At 42.8% G+C, this 19,955-nt stretch overlaps 2 protein-coding genes across 6 annotated transcripts in view; both read left to right on the forward strand.

Moving 5' to 3' along the window:
• The window catches only part of flvcr1 (FLVCR choline and heme transporter 1), a 45,301-nt gene that overhangs the window by 1,776 nt on the left and 23,570 nt on the right, over positions 1 to 19,955 (forward strand). For 2 of the 5 annotated variants that reach the window (XR_009930964.1, XM_062467809.1), the window contains exons 1-9: positions 5,796 to 6,729; positions 7,127 to 7,271; positions 8,076 to 8,216; positions 8,656 to 8,723; positions 10,300 to 10,403; positions 10,671 to 10,781; positions 11,833 to 11,938; positions 12,156 to 12,267; positions 12,710 to 12,777. Coding sequence is in view for 1 of the 5 variants with exons in the window: in XM_062467809.1 (XP_062323793.1) it covers positions 6,058 to 6,729; positions 7,127 to 7,271; positions 8,076 to 8,216; positions 8,656 to 8,723; positions 10,300 to 10,403; positions 10,671 to 10,781; positions 11,833 to 11,938; positions 12,156 to 12,267; positions 12,710 to 12,777 (1,527 nt within the window). In the remaining 4 variants the exon portion in view is untranslated. Of the gene's footprint in view, positions 1 to 5,795; positions 6,730 to 7,126; positions 7,272 to 8,075; positions 8,217 to 8,655; positions 8,724 to 10,299; positions 10,404 to 10,670; positions 10,782 to 10,841; positions 11,561 to 11,832; positions 11,939 to 12,155; positions 12,268 to 12,709; positions 12,778 to 16,664; positions 17,641 to 19,955 lie in introns of those variants that run through there. The other 3 variants (XR_009930965.1, XR_009930967.1, XR_009930966.1) reach the window with 3 other exon arrangements.
• tatdn3 (TatD DNase domain containing 3) lies at positions 671 to 3,926 on the forward strand. The gene is made up of 4 exons (XM_062467811.1): positions 671 to 755; positions 1,045 to 1,129; positions 3,480 to 3,560; positions 3,791 to 3,926. Exons 1-4 carry the CDS (start codon positions 679 to 681, stop codon positions 3,821 to 3,823), a joined length of 276 nt encoding a protein of 91 aa, XP_062323795.1. The 5' UTR covers positions 671 to 678; the 3' UTR covers positions 3,824 to 3,926.

Below are 19,955 nucleotides of genomic sequence, written 5' to 3' on the forward strand. Positions count from 1 at the left end.
CCAACTATGCCCACAGTGATTGGCTAATAGGGGATGGATCTCATAGAAATATTGTAGAACGAGGTATTATGTTGCTATATGTAAAGTTTTTAAATATAAATGATGCCATATTCAAATAAAGATGTTCAATTGCAGGTTAAGTGTCACTAATTACACAAGTATATGTTTAGCTAATTGTTAGTCTATACATGTGCATCTTGTAAACAAATAGCGATGCATAAAGACAGCCGTATGAATTGTCGATGTGGGGTCTGCAGAGGGCCTATTGTTTGATACAATGTTATGTTCTACTGACGGATGGCTGAGATATACCTAGTTCATCTGCGCTGCATAGCTACATTTCCCTGTAGCCAAGTAACGTAGAGTTGTCAAACCTCATCTCCGGTGTTACTGGGTTGTTTCTATAAGTGACTGCATCCCTGATAACTCTACTAGTACAATGGTAATACCCAACGATACCTTTTCAAAAGCTCATTATCACAAAATGTTTTGTATTATTTAGTATGTTTAGTACATTTAGTATTATTAAATGTAATACTTAGTAATACTTAAGTAAGAATTATACTTAGTAAGTGTTCCTTGGATTAACTGAAGTTAAGTTCAAAGGTCCTGTTTTAAGAATGCTGAACTTCCCTGGGGTTCCAGATAGGACTAGACTTCACTCAATGGTTCTGCCCCATGGCCCAGCAGAGAGAGGGACAGCTGTCTGTGTTCACCCAACAGCTCCAGATAGCCAAGGAGCTGGACCTGCCTGTGTAAGTACCCACATTCAGATCTGTTTAATGGGGTTGCTGTTGGTGTTGGGTTCAGAGTGTTGGGTGACATTTCAAGACACAGGAGCTGTTATTGTGGAGTATAACCAGGCTTAGCACTGAATGTCTTTCATCAGAATATTTAGCGTGTCCTGAAACGGTTCAATTTCTCTGACAGCAGGTATATTTGCAGTAGGGAGATCGTTTTCTGGTTGTGTAGTAAGAAGAGACAAAAGCAAACTACTTCCCAAAAATGTTCTCTCTGAGTCTAGTCTCATCACTGTTTTCCTAGATACCCTGACCTGGTGGCCCCATGTGTTGGAGTCCATCCTATCCAGGGATGGGGGACCACAGAACAGCGTAGCACCACAGTCCAGGTAGGAAGACTCAATTGTTTATTTTTCCACAGGTTGTAGAGGTGGTTCGGAAAGCCAATCTCGTGAGGACTAAAATACTTCTCAAGCTACTGCTCTAGGGTATGTTCAGCTGGTTACGGTGATAGAGCTTGAACTGATCAATGTTGTACTGTTGGCATAAGAGTGAAGAGGTTCAGAGAGTTGGGTGACATGTCAAGACATAAGAGCTGTTATTGTGAAGTATAACCAGGATGAGCACTGAATGTCTTTCTGAAACTGCATCAGCATATCTAGCGTGTCCTTGACACGGTTCAATTTTTCCTCCAATACAGCTGGCTGTACCTTATCTGTCTCCATTCAGGAATGTACACTCTAGATCAGCTGCAAAGGTCACCATAGCCACTCTTAAGGAGCAAGGTAAATGCCTCAAACATCAGACTAAACAACATTTAGATTGTAGACCAAATCACTGTCAGGGGCGCTTAACTAATAACACAATCTTTTCTTGTGTCACTAGTTGAATGGCTTGTGATTTATATAATAGACTGTACTTCACGGTTCCTAGATTTTGGTCTTATGAAACACACATGTTGGGCAGAAAGAGGGGAGGGAATGGGAGGGTTGATGTTGTGAGGGGGTGGTCAGTAAGCGATACCGCTTACCGACCTGCTTTCTGATGTCTTGTTGGTTGGGCTGTCCTTCTCAGGTGTCAGCCGAGCTCTGTTGCATAACTTTGCAGGGCGTCCCTCCGTGGCCCTGGAGGACCTCTTCCCCCACCCCTGTGGTTGCTAACACACAGGTGGGTCGGCAACCACACTCGCAATCAGAATAGGATGAAAGGAAGGAAGGAAGCAAGGAGGGAGGGAGTGAGGGAGGTAAGAAACAAACAAACATATTAACGAACACATTTCCTTTCATCACCTTAGAATAGAAATGTAATATTTCTCCAGTGTTGGACACACACACAGTAGCCAGGTGTTGGGATGAAACCCATTAGGTGGACAGTCAATGAAGGAATGGCTGGAGTTTCAACGATGTCTCCTTGTTCCCTTACCTCCTGTCTCTGCCTTCTTCTCAAAACACAGTGCTAGTACTTAATGATAGGCCATGGTAAGGTGATAAACACATTTCTGGAATCTCTTCAGGAATGGAATGACTACGTTCAGTTGAGTTCTGGGTTTTATAATTAGGCCTATTTAGCAATATGCAGACTGGAGAGTTTAGCAAACAACTCAACATTAAAATGCCCACGGTGGTACTGGCAAAGTCTCTTTCAGGCATGAAGGTCAGGGGATGGTGTTTATAGTTGATAGAGAAAAACTAAGATAACATACAGCCAATTGATGTTTGTTATTATAGGCAGGAGGATACTACATCAGACATGTGACTGTCATCGGAATATAGTAGTTTCCGTTTATATGAATGGATAATAAAACATAATATATTGATATTGAACAGATGGTAAGGTAAAAGCTTATCTACTGATTGTGATTAACATTAGCACAGTGGAAATCCCATTCTTCCACAAAAGATACCTCAGGTCTTAACCTTCAATGCAGTCTGTGAACAAGGTGGAATTGCACTGACAAACTGTTTTTGTTCTGACTGAGTTAGTTCTTTCAGCCATTCCCTCTGCTGTCTTACAAACGAGGAATGTTGTCACTGATCAGGTCCATGTAGCTTTTATAAGTTTGTATTCAGGCATGGGACATAGCCAGGCATTAAACACAAGGACCCTGGTCATATAATATTTTACTGTGACTGAAACAGCTTAGGATGTATTTCTGTGGAAACATATAGCTGTAGTTTTGAACATGGACACAATAAAAAAAGAAATGTCCTAGGCCTTCTGTACTGAACCTTACCCCTGTTATCATTTTTCTTGTATAACCATGTCACAATGGTATGTAAATAACAAACTAACTTGTGTCATACTCTTCACACTGTGTTAGACCAGATACGGTGTTACTGCTTTGCTTATGTGTTATTATATGCTATAATTGATAGAACAGATTGTGCCTGACCCTGTCTCATAAGAGACACTTATCAGACAGGGTCTGATACATACCATCAACAATATAGCAATCATCTTTATTCTCAAAGTAGCCTATATACCAAAAAAAGCTCCTATTACTGTGCAGTACTCTATTACTGGAAAGAACAAATGTGTACTCCCATGCAAGGGCGCCGCTAGGATTTCTGGGCCCCCTGGCTAAATTATACTCTGAGCCCCAAAATTGAAATCATACAGGAATGTATGGGGTTCTTCTGGGCCCCCTGTCTGACCAGGGCCCTTAGAATCATCCTAATCCCCCCCCCATTACAGTGCCCCAGCTCCCATGTCATAACTGTTTATACTGTCTTATATCAGAAAGACAAGCTTATCAAGCAGATTCCTCTGGAACACATCTGCCTGGAGACTGACTCCCCTGCTCTGGGATTCGACAAACAGGTAGGTTTAGACACACGTCTGCCCTGGAACCACAAATGGGACTAGTTTAGCCTAATGGAATGGTGCATGTCCTGTACTGAGCCTGGAGGTTTGGGCTGCAGTTCCATCAAGGCCTATGTGTTTGTTTGGACTGAAGTGTTGGCCTGTGTCTGCAAAGCTGTTTTTATAAAAATGAGCATCAACATCATTGTCTTCAGAGAACTTCACAATCTCTTCATCTCTCACTACAGATGAGGAATGAGCCTTGTCCGTTTGTCAGGTGAATACATAGCCCAGGTGAAGGGCCCGGTGCCTCAGACTGTCCAGCAGGCCCCGTCACACAACGCTCTCATGCTCTTCCAGAAGATCAGGACCCACACTCAAAAGGTAGCGGAGTCCATTTAAAACGACCCTCCTGTAATATGTAGGCCTAATCCTGTAATATGACTAAAATGTTGTATCCTACAGGCTATTTATACAATGAAATAAAATACTCCTAAAGCCAGGTGAAAACGATCATTGTAAATTGTGGTTTATTTAAGAAATATTCCAGGCAAAGTGTAAGGAATGTCAATCAATAATTCAAACCAGGTGCGCTTTGTCTGAAAAGAAGGGAAAATAAATAAACGTTTCAATCCGAGAGAAAAAATTACATCATAATGTATATTAAAAATAGTTTTAACACACACAACGTCCTTATGGCGTAATAGGATGCTTACTGCTCTCCTCGAAGTGTTTTCTTTCCCGGTGTTTGTTAGAATGTCCTACACAGGAGGTTCGCTGCTCGGTCGACTTGAAGTCGCATGTTTCCTGCAGGTGACAGCCAAAATGTCTCCTCTCAGCGCCTTGCCAGGGACTATATGCCTCCACCCGACACCAAGGCTCTCTCCTCATGTTCAACTCAAACCATGCCTCCTTTTTGAATTGTGCCATGTTTAGGACTAAGGTTTTTTCAAGTAGCCTACCGACCAGTGGTCAAAGAAAACACGCATGAGCGTCTTTTTGTGGCGTCTTGTTTCCATGGATTCAGAAACATGAGAGCTATGGGTTATAGGCTACTGACTAAATGAGTGTGAGTGTGTGCAGTATGGAGCGATATCATTGTGCCGGTGTTTTGTCGATTTGTCGTGGATTTTCCTACCATTGTGCAAAACTACAAGGCAAACCATATGCATCAGTGCACCCTTGTCCGACAATTGGACAGGTGTTGTGCCGAAATCCGACTCCCTGCCGAAATATATCCTGCTCGTGAACACGCACACACTTGCTTGTGGAGATGTTATTATTCAGTTCGTTCAAAATGTAAGCAACGTTTCGTTGCTCTTACGTGATAGCGTTATTTATTGTCCTTATACTGTCCCCATTTTGTCGTTAAAGACAACAGTAAAAATGACGTTTTCCGCATTTTATAGAATAGAAAATAATCTTGTTTGTTCGCGTTTGAAAGACGTGTAATGTGCTACTAGTCTATAAATACTTATAATACATAAACAAAATTAAAATATTCACCACGTCTTATATTTGAACGAGCAGAGGAGTTAGAGGCAGGGGGTCGGTTTTCGGCACAGCACCGGCTTGGCCGCTTGGGCACACACAAATGGAACACGAGCAATACCATGAATATGTCCGTCATAGTTCCCCACTTGGGTCAGTCAATTACAATTTAAATGTGGTAAAAATAATTTCATTATTATGTAAGTGTTGAGACAATAACATTAGACATAGGGCCTAAACCTACTACACAAAGTCAACATTCTCAATCCTGGATCCTGATTTAACCCAAACCATACACCGAAAGTAGTGCTACAATAAAAGCGCGTAGAGGGTGCGTCTTATTTCCTAATCAACCCCTCATACTAGACCGACCACGGAGATTAGGATTACGGATAGATAGGCTAATTCCATGGCTCCTTAACGCCTTCTTTTCTTGGACTGGTTTATGATAGGCTACACATTCCCAAACTACGAACTAGTAAAACTACGTAGGCCTATTTATGTCAGGGAAGTGTTCATTAATAAAAATATATGTTAAGTTCGCTATGTTTTCGCATAGCAATGTTAAAGTTATGATTATGGTAGCAAAATCGGTTAAGGGAGAAATATTTTGATGCATTGAATTCGGTGGTGTTTAAATTACAATATTAGGTAGGCCATTCAATGCCTCTTAAAATTCGAAATTTGTCACTGATTTGTTTCCATACACTACGATCTGATTGGTCGGCATCATCGCAGTGCCATCAGCGTGCGGTACTAGGCTAGCCCTTCCCTTCCCCTCATGCATCCGAGGCAGGGAAGCAGGCGGTACGCGCACTCAACGAATAGATCATAAAACTGACAAAGAGATCGGACAAGAATCAGCCCATTGACAGTTAACACTTGTATTTTTAATTGGAGAAATACATACTTCAGTCATGTCAATTGTATATTGTATGGTCTAGCTAGCCTACTTTACTTATAACGTACTTCCTCAATCGGCTACGCTGTCTTTCGGAATTGGCGTCGGCGCAGCATCACCATCATGGTGGCTGGGGAACTCGTTCAGGAGCATCTGCGCTGTGACAACGCACCTGACGAAATATACATAGTTTGCAAGGCGCCGGTGACCAACGGAGGAGCCGCTGACCGTGAACAATATCCTGAAATATTGAATGGAGCCGCGAGTCTTTACGGACTAGACTCGAAAGCGCTAGAACAGGAGATCCCCCCTGATGAGAAAGGGGCGATGCTTCCCGGCGAAAAGAAATGCCTCGAAACAAAGCTCTACTCAAGGCGGTTCGCTGTCCTGGCCGTTTTTAGTCTTTACTCGCTCGTCAATGCGTTTCAGTGGATCCAGTACAGTATCATCTCAAACATATTCACCCACTTTTACGGCGTGACCAGCAACAAAATCGACTTGTTGTCCATCGTCTACATGGTGACCTACGTCCCTCTTATTTTCCCAGCTTCGTGGCTTCTGGATAAGAAGGGTCTTAAACTCACTGCTCTAATCGGCGCAGGGCTGAACTGCATCGGAGCGTGGCTGAAGTGCGCCAGCGTTCGCCCCGACCTATTTGGTGTCACGATGACTGCGCAGATCATCTGCTCCGTGGCACAGGTGTTTATCCTCGGGCTGCCTTCGAGGATTGCCTCGGTGTGGTTCGGGCCGAAAGAGGTGTCCACGGCATGCGCCACGGCAGTGCTTGGTAACCAGGTGGGCAAGCTAATTAGCAGTGGGAAAGCATACTGTGTTTCATTTTTTCTATGGTTCAATACATTCTTTTTTTTTTCCCATTGTCTGTACTAAATGTATTGTGTTATAGCGTACTAAAACTGTTCTTGTATACTATGTTTAATATTTTGTACTTTATTTAGTAAAACAACAAAGGCCATTTAGTGCAAGTTATTTCTACTTTGCATGTATACAAACGCAGAAATGAATCAACAACAGAACTAGGCTACCACAGAAATTGAGTCGGTTACAATATTTTATTTTACCTATCTGCTAGGCTAGGAGTTATATCTGTGTACAACCAAATAACAACTTGACACTGCAAAACGTGGCCATACTTTTTGTCCTGTACTGATTTTTGTTGCTTGTTGTGTTGCAGTTGGGGACGGCCATAGGGTTTCTGCTCCCCCCCGTCCTGGTACCCAACACAGCGGACAACTTAGAGCTGATGGGTCACAACATCAGCATCATGTTCTATGGTACCGCAGCTGTCTCTACCCTGCTTTTAGTACTGACGGTCATAGGTAAGCAGGGCATCAAGCTTTTCCACTAAGGTCCTCTCGGCAGTGACAGATCTTAAAAGATAGAGATGACTGAGACTGGAATAGCAGGTCAAATGGGCTGCTCATTCCAGGAAAAAAAACTAAACGGCCCTATACATTGAAAATGACTTCATAATGCTAGTGAAGGGGTCATTGGCCTATGGTTAACGTCCGTAGTGCTAGGTGAACAGTGTTCTGTCTTTAATTTTTTCAGCCTGTAGGATAGTGTTACATGATTAATATCTAGGCGTTCCTTTCATTGTTTCAGGTGAGGAGAGCCGTGACTTACATGGACCAGTTGTGTTCATCAAGCCAGACTTCTCCCCATAGTAGTTGAATGTAGTCTCTCTCACTCTGTGTGTGCGGACGTGTTGGCATGTGGACATATGAATACACTGTAACTGTCGTTTCTATAGTACAATTGTTCTATAGACACAGCCAGCCACAGCACTCAGCTTGTATACAATATGCTCTATATAAATACTAACCATGCCTGTATAGGTAAGGGAGACGGTGTGATGGGGGTGTATGTGTATAGAAGAGAGAGAGACAGTGCTGTCATAAACACAGCGCTCGTGAAACAGTGAAGGGAACACGTGACCTGTTCGCAGAAGACATACTCTCCTGTAAACCACTAAGTGACCTGAAAACATGTCCGTGGTGTTCCCATGTGTTTAGGTTAATCACAATCACCTCCTCCAGAGATGGAGAAGAGACAGATGAAACTTTCCTTCACCAATGCCATGACACTGCCTCTGTGTGCCCCCCTCCCTCTCACCCCCCCAGTGATGAAGGACCACCCCCCCCTACCCCCCAGCCATGCCCAGGCAGTGTTGCCCGACGTTCCCCCCGAGGACTACTCCTACAAACGCTCCATAGTCAACCTGTTCAGGAACAAGGCCTTCATCCTGCTCCTCATTAGCTACGGTAAGACCAGAGGGGACAGACAGCTCCAGTTGTTTCCCCTTTGACAATAGCTTTCATGTAAATAAGAAAGTAAATTGAAAATTGAATTGATGATTTAAAGACTTAATTATCATTGTATAGCTTTGCATACAACAAAATAAGGAGTGCTCTTCCAGTTGGCGCATTATACAAAGAAACAGCATAAAAACTAAAGTCTTACCTAATAGATAATATTAAACTATTAACTGTTATCAATAATAATAATAATAATAAAACATTATTTTCTATAGCACCTTCAAAAGTTGCATCTCAAAGCGCTTTACAACATAAATGAAAAGACAATGAACATAAAGGAAGACAGAACATACAATAAATACATGTTTTTATAACAATTTGTAAAATGTGTTTCTTGCGTGGGGTTTCATATTTTTTGTTTGTTTTGGTTGTCCTCTCCCTGCAGGCATCATGACGGGCTCCTTCTACTCTGTCTCCACCCTGCTCAATCAGATGATCATGTCCTGTTACGAGGTGTGAGATGCAAACCGGATCTGTTCAAACAGATATGGAAGGATATTGTTTGTGAATGTTTTGACTATGTAAATACACCAGGGGAGACTGAGGCTGAGGACGTGGGTTACGAGAAAACGTCTGAGTGAGATAGGGTGACGGATAGAGCGAGAGAGAGGGAGATAGGGTTGCAAAGGGGCGGAAAGTTTCTTGTAAATTTCCAGAAAGTTTCCGGAGAGTTTCCATGGGAATTTTGGCTCGGGAGTTTTGGGAATTTTGGAGAAAAAAAAAACGTGCCAAAGTTTTTTTGCAAAAGCATATAACAGGGAACTTCAATGTAGTTGAGAACAAGACTATGCACGCCTAGCTCAGCTGGACCTTGAATGCAGCTGGTTGGGAACATTGTCTGCCAGAAACATAAACGTAAACGTAAAACGTTCTGTTGTTTTTGAACGTCTTTGTCATCAGTGTTGCATCTGAATGTTTCAGCCCTATGCCTGGCAAGTGTGAGAGCGCCAAGAGCGGTATTGCAGACAGATAGAGATTTCAATTATAGCTCGCAACATATTGAAAGACATTTTTGGAGCTTAGTTGAACTTAGTTAAAAAATTTGAATTATGAACTATGAACTGAACTAGTTAATTTTAAAATTTGTGAACAATGAACTGAACTAGTTCATGTAGAAAGTGAACTAATGAACAGTGAACTGATCATTACCTAGCATATTGATTACTTGGTAAACTGAAGCCATGTTCATTTTAATACCAAGTTTATTTGTATACAGTAGACTAACTATTTACAGCAGTGAGAGTAGGATGTATGTATGTCCACACAAAAGTTGTATTATAAATGTTTGCATGCATGTCTGCTTATGACAAGGTAAATACAGTTAAATTACCCCAATGTCCAATTAAATCCTGTTAATTCCCTTATATTCCCGTTAATTCCCGTGGAAAGTTTCCAACTTTGAATATTCCCGGAATTTTGCAACCCTAGAGGGAGATGATGCCAGCAGTGTTTAAATAAGAGTTAAAATCCTGGCTGGATGTGAGTCTTTTGTCTGGTCGGTCGTCATTAGCCAGCGTTCACGCATGCCTGCTACCCAGACTAGGAATGGGAGCGATAACTACTTTGGCAGACTGGGATAACTCTCTCTCTCTTGCTCTTTGTGTTCAAATGTCAGATGAATAAGTCTTAACTGTCCTCCCATCAGTCTGCCTGTAAATCCTCAGCAGTATAAACACACGCACACACATTTCACACATCAGGAGTAACATTTTTTACTGTACAATCCCATTTACGTTAATTCAGTTAGAGTAAGCTTTTATCCAAAGCTACTAAACAAACAGTGCATATAGTCAGTGCAGTAGTGAATCAAAGTTAGGACATTTGGGGTGTTTTACAAGACACAGTACCATAACAGCATCTCAGAAACAATATGGTATCATGTTGCAGATGCAGTCTGTGTTACAGGACAGCTGGGGCTGGGCTTGTTGCACCCACTAAAGAAATATTCAGTCCCCATGGAAACCCTGTAAATCTTAACAAACCTCTCTCTGCTCTACACCCCTCCCTCCGCTCTATGCCCCCTCCCCAGAACCAGGAACTCAATGCAGGCAGGATCGGACTGACCCTGGTGGTGGCTGGCATCGTGGGCTCCATCATCTGTGGTCTATGGCTGGACTACAGCAAGGCATTCAAGTATGGGCCAATCACACACACGCACAGTGTATCTTCAGATGCAGCGTCATGTTCCAAAACTGATGTGGTATGACACAGTTCTCTGGAGCAACCAAGAGGCCCATCCATGTATTACACGGCCAAGCCGACTTTGCAGTATTACCCTTTGTGTTCCACTATTGTTTCATAACTCTGCCAGTCTATGTTCGGTCCTAACCACGTGCGCCTGTGTGTGTGTTTTTTTTGCATGTGTGTGTGTGCTACGTTCCTGTGTGTGTGTGTATCCAGGATGACCACTCTGCTAGTGTACGTGTTCTCCTTCATGGGCATGTTGGTGTTCACCTTCACTCTGGACCTCAACAACATCTACATAGTGTTTGTCAACGCCGGCGTGCTGGGGTGAGTAAGATCACTTTGTTACAGACCCGACACACACACATCCACTAAGGTTTTCCTTATCAATGTTGTGTAAAATAAATAAATAGTAATATCTTATTATTATATAAATGAATAAGTCTATTATTATAAAACTAAATCTGAGGTCCAGGGACCTCGGAAACCGATGGAGTTCTTATCCAAAGTGAAGGAGTTCAAGTACCTCGGGGTCTTGTTCACAAGTGAGGGGAGAATTGGGGCAGAGAATTGAGCGGGAGGTTGGCTGGAGAATCGGGGCAGCCGGGGCAGGATTGCATTTGCTCTATCACACCGTTGTCACGAAAAGAGAGCTGAGCCGGAAGTCAAAGCTCTCAATCTACCGGTCAATTTTCATTCCTACCCTCACCTATGGTCATGAAGGCTGGGTCATGACCAAAAGAACTAAGTCGCGAGTACAAGCTGCCAAAATGGGTTTCCGCAGGAGGGTGGCTGGCGTCTCCCTTAGAGATAAGGTGAGGAGCTCAGTTATCCGTGAGGAGATGGGAGTACAGCCGCTGCTCCTTTACTTCGAAAGGAGCCAGTTGTGGTGGTTTGGGCACCTGGTAAGGATGCCCCTTGGGCGTTCCAGGCACGTCCAGCTGGGAGGAGGCCTCGGGGAAGACCCAGGACTAGGTGGAGAGATTATATCTCCACACTGGCCTGGAACGCCTCGGGGTCCCTCAGTCGAAGCTGGTTAATGTGGCTCAGGATAGAGAAGTTTGGGGCCCCCTTCTGGAGCTGCTGCCCTCGCAACCCGACTCCGGGTAAGCAGTTGCTGATGGATGGATGGATAAATGAATTAACTCGTATATAATGTAGAATTTTGTTAACATTTTTAAAGCACCTACTGCAAATCTTTTGGGATGGCTTGAATAGGTAAGGAGCCAAGTTAAAGTTCAGCTTTGAGAATGGAAACTTCAGAGACATAGGCCCAAGATTGCTCAAAACAAATGGAACGCCATGTCAGTTGACAAACATTGCATTGATCTGAAAACTACAAAACACCCATTTACCGTCCAGCCATGTTCCTTCTCAGGTTCTTCATGACAGGCTACCTGCCTCTCGGGTTCGAGTTTGGGGTGGAGATCACCTACCCCGAATCTGAGGGCACTTCCTCCGGTCTGCTCAACGCCTTCGCACAGGTACAGCGTCAAAGAGGATGAGGACAATTGTTATTAATAACGATGATCCTACTTATCACTCACATTTAAATTCATTGAATTGTAATTTGTTAATCTCTGTCACTGTTTATGACATCGTTCTTACAAATAATTGTATACTTTTGAATGTGTACACACCACGCCAAAGGAGCTGCTCTATCCACGCGTCTTGTGACTGGTTGTCTCTCCTGTCTGGCAGGTGTTTGGGATTATTTTCACTCTGATCCAGGGGAGGCTCACCACAGATTATAATCCCCTTTATGGGAACCTCTTCCTGTGTGCGTGGATGTTACTGGGAATATTTCTCACAGGTAAACTGTGTGTGTGCGTATAGGAGAGAGAGAGAGAGAGAGAGAGAGAGAGAGAGAGAGAGAGAGAGAGAGAGAGAGAGAGAGAGAGAGAAGAGAGAGAGAGAGAGGAGAGAGAGGAGAGAGAGAGAGAGAGAGAGAGAGAGAGAGAGGAGAGAGAGAGAGAGAGAGAGAGAGAGAGAGAGAGAGAGAGAGAGAGAGAGAGAGAGAGAGAGAGAGAGAGAGAGAGAGAGAGAGAGAGAGAGAGAGAGAGAGATAAGGAAAGCTCCTCACAGGTTAGGCATGTGTATGTGAGAGAGAGGCAGAAAAGAAGGACGGTAATATACAGTACTGTGCAGTATAGTCTTGGGCACCCACAATGTTTAACATGAATATTGTTTTGTATATGAATTTGTTTGTCTTCTGTCTGTTCCGTCACCACTGTATCTCTTTCCTGTTTTCTCAGCCTTAATCAAATCCGAGCTGAAACGAAACAACGTCAACATGGGGGTCGAATCCAAAGGCATTACGGCGGTACGTCACATGACCCCTCTCTCTCCTTCAAATCATGCGTCCTACTCAGCCCCTAGCACTGACCTCTGTTAATTATCCACCCCCACATGTACACACACAGGACTCAATAGAGGCTGTTCAGTTCCAGATCACTTTAATCACCTGGCACATGACCATGGCACCAGGCACCTGGCCATTTAAAACCTCACATCCAGCCAGTTTACCTATACTTTAGCTGTGAGGAGTTCCGGTTGTTCAGTGTGCTCTGTAGCTCTGGGAATCCCAGGGCAGAGGTGGCAGCAAGAAGTGGTTAAATACCTCCTCACAGGCACTAAGATACTCTTCCCCATGGCTATGCAAGTATAATCAGCCTGTGATAAATCACCCTGGTGGTGGAAAGAGCTGGTCTCCTTGGTGGGAGCGGGTGGAGGTGTAGACAGCCAGGCTAGTTTCCTGGGGTTGGGGTCTGGTTGAAGCCAGTCTTGTCTCCTATGCTCCAGGTTCCTACTGAGTGCCCTTCCGACGAAACTACCCCGAACGGCGCCATGATGAAGCCCTCTGTAAGCTTCTCTCATGAGACCTCACTGTAACCGCGACAACAGGATGGATATGGGATTCTACACGTCAACGTTTTCCAGAGCAAACCGGAGGAACTTTTTCAGTCAGGCCCCCGTTTTCTAGTTCTTTCTAGAGCAATATGCCTCCCTCTCTCCTTGTCTCCTGCCTCTCACAGCCTACAGAACCACTGCTCTATGGTCTTACCCTCTAGTCACTACCACCACAACCATACTCCCTAGACTGACTAGCCTCTTATTCCCTAGGCCAGGGTTTTCAAACTTTATAATCTGCGTAACCCATTCAAAATAATATAGTCCACCACCTACCCCCATCTGATATAGTCATAATATAGAATATATATGTATATATGGTACAATAATGTGATAAAAACAACAAAACAATGACCTAACTATTTGAAACATTTAATGTAATTACACTGCTCTCCTGCTCCATCCTTTGCCAATGTACCAGTCTTTAGCGAACGATGCATATTTTTACTCTTAAACTCTGAAAACTCTTCAGCTTTCACAATAGGCATACAGAGCATAGTGGCTTGTAAAAAAATAGTTAAATTAGTCTGCAAGGCAGAACTTCGGCTTTTAATTGGTCATGCATTTAAAATTAACCAATAATCGGGTAATTGCAAAAACAAGACTTCACGATTGGATGGTACAAACACACAGGAGGAGGGATTAGACCTCCACTAAGTCGGCCTGCCCAGTTGTTACCTAACATATTTAAATATGGCATTTGTTAAAAACGTGTGCACTGAACATTGGTAGTCAGCACACAATTGAAACAATCATCAATGCATCTGAAGTTTTAGAAAAAAGAGATATTAAACATTTATTAGATTGCCAAATTATAGTAAATACAATGCATTGTGCACCATTACAGATTTTTTCTTGCGTACCGCAGTTTGAAAACCGATGCCCTAGGCCTATTATTTAGCCCTGTATTGCCTAAGCCTTACTTTCCAGCACCTTACTCTCTAGCCTCTACTCTCTAGCCTATACTCCCTTGCCTCTACTCCCTAGACTCTACTCCCTAAACTCTACTCCCTACACTCTACTCCTTACACTCTACTCCCTAGACTCTACTCCCTAGACTCTACTCCCTAAACTCTACTCCCTAGACTCTACTCCCTAAACTTACTCCTCCTAGACTCTACTCCCTAGACTCTACTCCCTAAACTACTCCCTACACTCTACTCCCTACACTCTACTCCCTAAACTCTACTCCCTAGACTGTACTCCCTAAACTCTACTCCCTAGACCCTATTCCTCAGACTCTACTCCATATACTCTTTTATACGTGTGCTGTATAATGTACTGCTGGCTGTTTCTGCAATCCAAGTCCTTTTCCATTTTACTATGGCTGTGTGTGGAAATAATGATGATACCTGCTGTACATTACAGTCCTGTACATTACATAGAGTAGGAAGGTATGGGGTTTGGGTTAGTGGTGTTACTACTATACTTCTATTACTATACTATACTAAATGCTGTGTTCACATGTTTTGCCATTGTCCAGTACAATTGAACAGTATTCATTATGCTGCTGGCAGAGAGAGACCTCTGCCTCACCAAATAGCTCTCAGTTCACCAACTTAGGGTTAGAGCACACAAACATGCACAAACAACATTCATGTTTTCTACTCAATGCATGCTGTTTGAATGTGAAACTGTGTCAAGTGTGGTACACTGTGAGAAAAAGACTGCACCTTTGAATTATTAAAGGGACAGTTCACCCCCAAATCAGAAATATATATGTTTTTATATATACTTACCTGTAGTGCCATTTATCGATCTAGATTGTTTGGGTGCGAGTTGCCGAGTTTTGGAGGTATTGACCGTGGAGATGTCTGCCTTCTCTCGACTATAATGGAACTAGATTGGGCTAGTCTTGGGGTGCTGAAAGTGCCCCAAAAAATACATATAAGATGGATAACTAGTACTACAGGTAAGAGGGAAAAGCTGTATTTTACATTTTTGGGTGAACTGTCCCTTTGAGAAGACTCCATCTGTTGCTGTCTAAATTCTAACATCAGTGTCGCTGAGTGGTTATTTGTGGAACTGCACCACATAGTGAGGGAATGAAGCACAACCGGGAATAAATAAAATGGAAATAATATGGTTTAAAACCGAAGCACATAATATACAATCCGTATATTACAGTTTACAAAGCATTTCAAAAATGTTCTCTGGATTCCCATCACCTGTGAAAATGTGATGTGGACTATGAGGTTTTAATCACCCACGTTATATCGTTTTCTTGTTAGAATTGAGAGCTCTGTCATTGGCTTTGCTATTCGCATCGAAGTTATTTTTATTTATTTATTAAAATATTGATGGATTCTGAATTCCAGTATAGCATCATTTTGTAAATAATTTTTTTACACAAAAAAGTTATTCATTAACTAATGCATTTCTATTTTGTCTGAAGGAAGAACTATGGATAACATTTTTTTGATAACATATGTTAGCCTACTGCTTTTTATAATTGTACCCTTGCTGTGCTCAACGATGAGGTGCTCTGATATGTGAAACAAATGTAGGTGCAAAACATGTTCCTTCGAAACCACAGTTTTTACCGCATATAGCCTAATTGGCTGGTTTGGAAATCTGCTGTTGCACATGATTTCATGTCCTACTCTGTAAACAAAGTTTTTTTATTTAATAAAGCGGGTTTTAGTTTCAGTGGGCAACTAGTTGTCGGCAGAGACTTTGAAACAAAGGCTATGTGTATAACATACGATTTGGAATGGAGATGCAGTATCGCTATGTGACCTACACTGGGTACAGTAATTACTGTTTGCTTTAAAAGTGCTTGATTGATGTGCTTTTAAAGCACTTCAATCCGACAAGTCCATGTTTTATTGTTCACTCTTAGTAAACTCGTTATAACCGATGTAGTAGTGCATCTACGTCATAATAATATAAAAAAGGAGAGGAACGTTTTGGTCCAGGAGGGGGCAGGCTAGATCAACGAAACTGAACTGGATCATTGAAGTTATTTATTTGAACCACAGTATCTTTGATAGAAGGGATTCTCTGTATCCATTGTTTGTTATGATTTAATATTGTTCATATTTCTATTAAATGTAGGCTAGTCAACAATTAGCCTAATGTTTAGGACTAGACCTACTCTCATTTACGTAGGGACTATTCTTTCACTAAGTGAGCTATAACTTACTATTAATTCACTACTGGCTTTTTCTTAACACTGGCAAACTGGGCAGCAATTAGTTGTTAGTGTTGTTATTATTAATGAAGTTAATGAACGCTGCACTAACGTTTTTGTCAGTAGCCCTCTGTGAAAGAAATACGACCGCCCCTCTTTGTTGCTGTGGCCAATCAAATAACTTAGAACGTGGCTTGCTGCCGGGGTTACAATTGAGAACAACATCGTGAAATAATTTATCCAAAAAGATTAGCTCTAAGCATGTTATTAATTAATTAAGCTAGCGACTGAAAAATACTTTCATCATCTGGACGACGCTTTTGACCAAAGGATCGATGGGGAGGCAACATGTTGACGATCTGGGAGGAAGGCGTAGCAGAGGTCATCATTACTAGCCGAGGGAGTCAGCCGCCCCCGCAGTGTTTTTGAGTGAGAGAGGGATGAAGTTACGGTGCCTCAGAAAACGAAGCCCAACTTCGACTGTGGTCGACTAGCATAACGAAAACATGAATGGATTTTCATGCGAGGTAGGCTCCATGACAACTATGTGCGCTTTGATCACCTGCTGTCATATGTGGCAGTCGATGACAATACATTGCAGCAATTCTTCATTTTGCTTAATAGAATAGGATAGTCTGCCAGTAGAATAATTGCAGTAGGCTAGGCTACATGATTGTAATTTAGCCTATTTATTGTCCTGAGGTAGAGACTGGAGTAGGTATCTAGATCGACAGCAACATGTATTGATCAGGACCGACAACGACAAGGGGAATCAGCACGGTCCGCCATCTGCCGAGAGAGACCCCTTTTTTGACTCTAACAATGACAGGACCGATCACCGCCCCCAGCACTTGCTCCTCCGCCGGTAAAATGGGCAGGCACCGGTCAAAAAGCACCAGCGGCTACTGCTGCAACTCTAGCCCCGGTGCCGAGTCCTCTTCTCAGGGGGACACAGTTAACAACACCGGGCGATCGTCGGGAGAGGAGGAGGAGAAGGACGGGGGCGTATTGTTCTACGTGAACCGGACTGGGTTTCCTATTGAGACAGTGACCTGGGAAAGGATGTGGACTCATGTAGCGAAAGTGCATCCAGATGGGCAGGAGATGGTTAACAAAATACGGAATGCTGCATATCTTCCCAAAGTAAGTATTGCAGCAGAAGCTGTCACACACACCTCCACAATCCAATCCATCAGAAAACTATAAAATAGTAAAATAATTGAAATGATGAAATGATGGTCACCAAACCAGTATTAGTTTACAGAAGTGCAGTTTCACCAACTGTCCAGCCCAGTCCAGTGTCCCATGCACAAAACAGAACAAAAGAATGAAATCAGGATTTCATGCTGAGAGGTTCACCATCCTTTATCCTAACTGTTCTCTATTGTTTTACTGGTGGAATGACATGTGTTGCATGCAAACTATTCTTCCTGCCCTAGCTTCAATGTCCTGCCTCATATCCTGTCTGTTGTCTCAGTACATGGCCTTGTCCCTGCAGCCCTCCCTGCCCATTGCCCCTTCCCACACCCCATAACTTCCCCAGGACTCTACCACTAACCTTGCTCTATGGGTGTTCTGAGAAAGGAAACTGTTGAACTAACTGGCCATGCTGTAATTATTGAACTGTTATGGGGATGCCAAGATCCTATAGCACAGAGTGGTAAGCTTACAAATAGCACAGCATTATGATAGTACACGTACCCTCGCTCAAAGGACCCATTGTCAGCGTCCCTAACCATGTCACCACGGTGTTAATTGGGGGGTAGAAACTTTATTAGCTACAGAAGAAGTGACATTAAATGTAATATGTCCCGACTGTCAGCAATAAACCAATGCAAATGAGGACAGTAGTTAAAATGTTAGATTAAAATGTCTGTCTTTTGGACAAGGGATAATATGGTATAAGGGTCATCTCATGCCCATAAATTAGACCCTCCCAACACACCTTCAACCAGCAACCCAAAACAACACCATGTTCACCCAGTCATGGTGATGGGCAAAGTGTGAACTGGGTTAAGGTGGTTCTATACTGACAATGTCTTTGTCACACAGTATTACACAGTAGGCTTGTAAGGCTAGGCTAGGTTAAGCTAGGCTAGGCCAGGGAATTTGTACTTGTATACAAGTCTAAATTGAATATCAGCTGTCAGTACTATACTGGTATGAAGTGTGGCCATGCTAGGGTTTAATAAGGCGGAACAGCAGGTGCTAACTGTAGAAAGGGCTAAAGTTGCACTAATGCATGTATCAGTTGGCCAAGGCCATTTGTCCGTGTACAGGTGTGTGTCTGTGCCAGGCATGGCTAAGACAGGTGACCAAAAATCATGAATTGAACATTTTTATTTCTTTTACATTTATTTACATTTATGCATTTAGCAGACGCTTTTATCCAAAGCGACTTCCAAGAGAGAGCTTTACAAAAGCTTTACAAAATTCTAATTAGGACTGATTTAACTACACAATTTCCCCTTAGTACCTACCTACCTAAGTGGGGCTGTGCTAGACTAAACTAGGCTATGCTGAACTGTGCAGCTTGACTGGACAGGTGTCTGGAGTCGTGTTGGCTTTTGGCCTCAGGCAAGCTTGCTGTGACCAGACTCCCCCACGCTAGCTAGCTAAATCACTAAGGAGATTGACTTAGAAGGGGATAACCTGAAAGCTAGCTAGCATAGCAAATGGTTTTGATTGGGAGAAAGTTTTGACCATGTATGGTGTCCAGATGCTAGCTAGCCTAGCATAGCATATGGTTTTGATTAGGAGACATTTTTGACCATGTATGGCTTCCAGGTGAGATGCTCGGCTAGACTAGCTGTCCTTTTAAGAGAATTGGACTGACATAAACTGGTAGGACTGTGTCTTTTGTGTAAAAGGAATTATGGCACAGGATTCAAAGCAATACACTGCTCCTGTGTGTGACAAGGTATGAAAGAAATAGCCTAAATAATGTGTTTCTAGCTTCCTGCCTCCCTACCAAACATGATTTGACCAACACCATGTTACCCCACAACTTGAACTTTGCAACGCTCAGATTAATGGACGTTTGGTATCTGAATAATCCTCCATCTGGTTTCTGGGACTGAGATAATCTCTGAAGCCTAATTGTTGCCAAAAGATTTTTCCCACTTTCTGGAAACAACAAGCTTTCAGCTCCGAAATAAGTTATTTCAAAGCTTACTCACCTCTCACTCTCACTGATTGTCATAACAGGATTTTGAGAAGACCTCAAAATCCTAAGACCTTGAGAAGATGGTGTAGAGTAGCAGGAGTATCTACTGCCCTCTTATTTGCAAGATGCCAGGTAAAATTAGAAGAAAAGGAATGTTGCGGTATTTTGTGACTAATCAAATCAAGCTTAATATGTTCTGGTTAGGCAAAATCACTAGACAGCTGTAATGAGAGGTCTTTAGGCTATTGCTGTTAACATCACACAAACACCAAGGATATCAGGATGTCAGCGC

This window comes from Osmerus eperlanus, chromosome 8 (assembly GCF_963692335.1).
Source record: "Osmerus eperlanus chromosome 8, fOsmEpe2.1, whole genome shotgun sequence".
In the NCBI taxonomy this organism is placed as follows: domain Eukaryota; kingdom Metazoa; phylum Chordata; class Actinopteri; order Osmeriformes; family Osmeridae; genus Osmerus; species Osmerus eperlanus.